This window comes from Chenopodium album, chromosome 14 (assembly GCF_948465745.1).
Source record: "Chenopodium album chromosome 14, dcCheAlbu1.1, whole genome shotgun sequence".
Lineage (NCBI taxonomy): Eukaryota > Viridiplantae > Streptophyta > Magnoliopsida > Caryophyllales > Amaranthaceae > Chenopodium > Chenopodium album.
The window spans coordinates 8,066,409-8,071,405 of record NC_137847.1 but is presented as its reverse complement, the minus strand read 5'-3'; the positions used below and the strand labels follow the sequence as shown (position 1 = coordinate 8,071,405).

Below are 4,997 nucleotides of genomic sequence, written 5' to 3'. Positions count from 1 at the left end.
CCATGCAATAGTTAATATAATTTTGCTTACTAATAATAAGTCAAGGCATCACTCAAGTCTGAAAACTAGTTCACATTAGAAAGTGTAAGAATAGTAGGCCTTGATGGAAGTGATGTCGGTATGTTTGATAAATGATGTACCTATAAAACAGATTTGGATGGCCCTCCATACCCACGAGAAACTGCTCCAGGTTTCATTCTACTGCAAACCCTACAATCTCTGGAACCATGCAGTTACAGCACTTAGCGCATGCGGCGTGCCAATCAATTTCAATGACTCACCGTCGAACAAAGGATTAGCACTAATACGGATAGAATTACGACAACAAAAATATTAATCATATATATATTCATTTCAACTGAGAAATGAACTTAGACTAGCTTAAAATAATTACATAAGCTAGCAAGTTTCACAAAAATGTCAGCTCTAACTTAAAAACAGGGATTCTAATAACCAAAACCCCCCAACATAATAAACACTACAGCTAATAAGCTCATTAGTTATATCATATACTTCATATAAAATGCCTATAATAGTATACATAAATAACACATATACTATAAGTCTAGAACTACTAGGGTTGCTGCTGCTTCTGCATCTGGAACACTGGCACAGAGTTCAGTCCCAGCCACACGGCCTTGCCCTCTGCGGGTTTTGCTGAGCCTCCGTTGGCAACATCAGCAGGGAGTTTGCCCACAAGCCTGTTAATTTGAAACAGAAAGAAAAATCAGATCCAATACATTCAAGCAAAGAAATTATATTGCATGTGTTTCGAGTTCTTTAGGTTCTAAAAACTGTAATCAGGTTTATAGTAACCAATTCGTAATGTGAGTAACAATTGTATAACATCAACCACCTACTGCCAAAGTCAAAACAGATGAAAGAACAAAACCATCAGTTTGATCTACTAATTGCAAAACAATTCCCTTACCTATCTTTTCTCTTCTCGAGGAAACGGTGAAGAGAAGCCTTCCTAGTAATAGGCAGATCTGCAGGTTCAAAACAAGCAAGATTTACATCAGCAAAAGTCTGATAATAATACTTCAGAACACCCGCATAACTCGGCAAAAGATTCACAAAAAAAATAGTTCAAAATACTCCCATCATTTAAGTCATTACATATCTACATGCACAGAATAATTACCAGACACTCTAGGCATGGCAGCTGGTATGACATTCTTCCCAAATTTCGAAGCAGCAGTCAGGTTCTGGTTTGAGTTCAAGGTCGGGTTCAGGTTTGATTTGGTGTTTTGGGCTGATACTGGGACAGCAACAGGGCTAGAGGGAGACGAGTTGGTAGTTTCGACCTTCCTCTTCTTTTGGCTAGCTTCAAAGCTGCTAGCCAGGTCCATGACCTCCTTTGCCTTGTCAGCTGGCAACTCATTAAAAACTAAGACCTGCCCTCCATAGAAGATGGTCATTTGGGGAGTCGGAGGCTCAGGGCTAGCACGCTTGTTCCCACTGAAATACGACGAGTAAAACAAATCAGACACACAGATTCTCCCCATCTAGTAAAGATCGGAACAAAAGCGGGAAAACTTTAACCAAAACATAAATAACCCTAACTGAAGGATAGAAAAATTATATGCACGAGGGCTTTGGCTACTAATTTTTTTCCAAAACGTTTGGATCATTTTGTTCACAAGAATCAATAACGCATAAACAAAAGGTACGGAGTACATAAATTCCACACTTAGTCCAAACAACTAGTCTACAGGAAGTTCCATCCCAAAACCAATCAGATATAGTAAGAGCAATTTACGAGCTTATTTAATAGCTCAACACCACCTTAAATGTGTTAAGGATTCTATTTCAAAACCGATCGCCTACCATAAAAGCAATACACGAGCTTATGAGCAACTTCAAGGCCATCTTAAACATGTTTAGAAATCTCCCTAAGATCTAACCTACTCCTTAATCAAAGGGGTTTAAAATTTCAATAAATGAGAAGGCTCAAATAATGTATATCCAAAAATAAAACATCTTCTTCATCCAAAAATAAATGAGAAGGCTTCTTCATGTATAGTCCACCTATACTTTATTACTTTATCCTAAAATTTTGGGGGCACACCTACATACTAGACTAGATACAAGGCCCCATCAATTTGTTTCACACCAACATTTCATGAAAATTCCAAAAATCAATTTAATACTAATTCATATAATACCCAACTCATTTATTACATTTAATTAATTTAATTGGGTTTTAGAGGGTTTGAACAACAAAATTACAACTTAAAAATCCACTCTAACTTTATCCTAATTCCAAATTAGTCAAAACCTAATCTCTTAATTACAGATTTACAGTCAACAAGATTTTAGCTAAAAATAATTTTAATCACGTGGAACAACTACAGCAGTACCAAACACACGTTGTATACGCTTTTGTAGATAAGGAGCAAAATCATATTGGCATAAATCATTTGCTTTGTTTCATTTGAACAAGGGTTCAAAGGTTGGTAGAGTAGATAAGGAGCAAAATACGAAAACATTAATAACACCAATTGACGCGTAATATAATAAAACCCAAAAACTTAAAACACAATTAAATATAGTACTGTAATTATAACTAATACGGAGTAAAAGAAAAAATAAATAGAATAAAACTTTACCTTGAATTAAACCCAGAAAGCTGAGGAAAGAGATTGATGGTTTTCCCAACACACCCATTTGAATCTTCTTCAGTTGCTGCTGTTCCTTGTTTCCCACTTACGGGAAACAAATTCATAGTCGACGGTCCTATAAAAATCCAAAATATAAATTAAAACTTCGCGTTAATAAAAATATATATGTGTATAACATGACTAATTTGGCTAGTCCGTGTGTTCGATTTTAATTTATATTCAGATCTTTACCTCGGGAATCGACGCCGAGGGCGCGTTTCTCCTTGACGTATTGACTGAGGAGGTTACAAGTCTGAGAAAAACTCATCTTGTTGCCGGAAAATCTGCCGGAATCACCCATCGCCGATGAAGCAGACATGCTTTCCGGTGAAAAAATCAATCAAATAAATGAAAAAAAATCAAATTTTTATTGGAAAGAGTTGAAGAATATTTGATGGGTTGCTTAGATTTAGCCACGAGGAATAAAAATTTAGAAGAGAGAGAAAATGAAATGAAAATAAAAAAAAGGAAGATGAAATAATAACAAGGGAGGCGGGCGACTTTTTATAAATGAGTGGTAAAGAAATTAAAATTAAAGCTTAATTTAATAAAATTGAAATTTAATTATTTTTTTAATTTTAAAAAAGAGGATGTACAGTTGTTTGGTTGGTTGGGACAATATAAACACGTGTTGTTTTTATTTTTGGGAATCTTAAAAAAATGGTGAAATATTGAGGTGGTTTTTATTGATTTTTTTAATTAAAGGGAAAGTTTTGAATAGTTCTAGAAAGGTCCTTGGAATTGCAAAGTAATTTCAAACGTTGCCATTGCTTCGGTTAAGTAACGGAGAATCACTTTAAGATAATTATTTTTTTAATTTTTCGTCAAAAAGAAGATGGAATTTATCGATTTAATATAATTGCGATGGTTCAAGAGTTGGACCACGGGTACAGCGTTTTCGGTTTATGACATCGCAGTATCGCACTAATGGAATGGATTTCAAGTTTGTAAAAGGATACTCCTCCGTTTCAAAATAATGTCTTGTTAAAGTAGTGTAAATAATTTTAGACGAGATTATTTGACTAAAAGAATAAATTAGTTGAATATTGTTATCAATTAAAAATTTTAATTAAGCGAAAAAAATTTAATTAAAATGATGTCTCGTTAAGGTGGAGCATATTATTTAGGTGAGATGTTTTGACTAAAAAATATTTTTCCGTTCTTTTTTATTTGACCTGTTTTAACTTTTACATTATTCAATATCCCTACTTTGATCGTCTTTTGTGAATAATATGTAAGGAAAGCCATATTCATGTGAGATTTTTTTGAATTAGTCTCAATAAGTACTACCATAATATATAACTTTTATAATTTTTACTTATGGAGAATTAAAGTTATTTATCGTTTAAATTTTACATTAACAAGCATGATAAAAGCAACATGTCAAATAAAAAAGAATAGAGAAAATATATACTTGTATTAAGCAAAGAAAATTAGATTCAAAAGTAATGGGTTCGATGTAATATGGTTTTTATTTGAAATCATATTCTATTAGATTCAAGAATTCTAACATATTTCTGATTGGTTACGTAGAGTTTAAATTAAATATCGTTTTTTTTTTAAAAAAAAAAAACAAAATATCGGTATTTAAAAACAATACTCATGTATTGTTTACTTTTTTGTGGTTGAATAAAATTATTTGAACTTAATGAAATAAATCTAAAATTTATTTTCAGGACTTAATTAGATTGCATTTAAATAGGTTAAATTAAACACAACGGGATTTTAAAAAGTTACAGCATGATGTTTATGTTTTTTTGTTTTTTGTTTTTTGTATTTTTTTTTTTTTTTTTTTGGGAAAGAATATGATTTTTATGTTAATATGGTGTTATACTATAAATTAAAATACATTCTAGAATTTTTATTCTACGGGCCTGTTCACTTCAACTTAATTTTAGTTCAGTTCAGCTCCAATCAGTTCAATTCAGTTCCTAATTTTCTTCTCTCATAAAATATTCATTTCAGATCAGTTCAATTCAGTTCCTAATTTCCTTTTCTCATAAAATATTCATTTCAGTTCAGTTTCTAATTTCCTTCTCTCATAAAATATTCATTTCAGTTCATAATTTCCTTCTCTCATAAAATATTTATTTCAGTTCAGTTCAGCTCATCTCAATTCAGTAAATGGGAACATGCCCTACATTGATCATATGATATGCTTATTTCACTTAATTTTCACTTATCCACTTAATTTTTTTGAAATCATCTCACCATACCTAAACTAATTTAATGACAAGCAATCGTAATACATTTGGTGTATTTCATGAATTAAGTTCTAATTAATTTCCCCATAATATATTTCATTTTATATGAAGTATTATACTTTATTGATCA

General features: G+C 31.9%; 1 protein-coding gene across 1 annotated transcript; it reads right to left on the bottom strand.

The window, feature by feature from the left end:
- Nucleotides 1-320: 320 nt before the first annotated feature.
- On the bottom strand, nucleotides 321-3,131 carry LOC145580006 (protein TIFY 10B-like). Its single transcript, XM_081637324.1, has 5 exons — nucleotides 2,856-3,131; nucleotides 2,613-2,739; nucleotides 1,145-1,461; nucleotides 932-989; nucleotides 321-701 (listed from the first exon to the last, which is right to left on the bottom strand). The coding sequence occupies exons 1-5, from the start codon at nucleotides 2,980-2,982 to the stop codon at nucleotides 575-577; spliced, it is 756 nt and encodes a 251-aa protein (XP_081493450.1). The 5' UTR covers nucleotides 2,983-3,131; the 3' UTR covers nucleotides 321-574.
- Between the last annotated feature and the right edge of the window lie 1,866 nt (nucleotides 3,132-4,997).

What these genes read in the sequence shown, in the direction of transcription:
- LOC145580006 (XM_081637324.1), bottom strand. Translation starts at nt 2,982, where the DNA reads ATGTCTGCTTCATCGGCGATGGGTGATTCCGGCAGATTTTCCGGCAAC. An exon ending in CCTCGGCGTCGATTCCCGAG is followed by an intron (nt 2,740 to 2,855) that starts GTAAAGATCTGA and finishes GGATTTTTATAG; the next exon opens with GACCGTCGACTATGAATTTG. An exon ending in TGCCATGCCTAGAGTGTCTG is followed by an intron (nt 990 to 1,144) that starts GTAATTATTCTG and finishes TTGAACCTGCAG; the next exon opens with ATCTGCCTATTACTAGGAAG.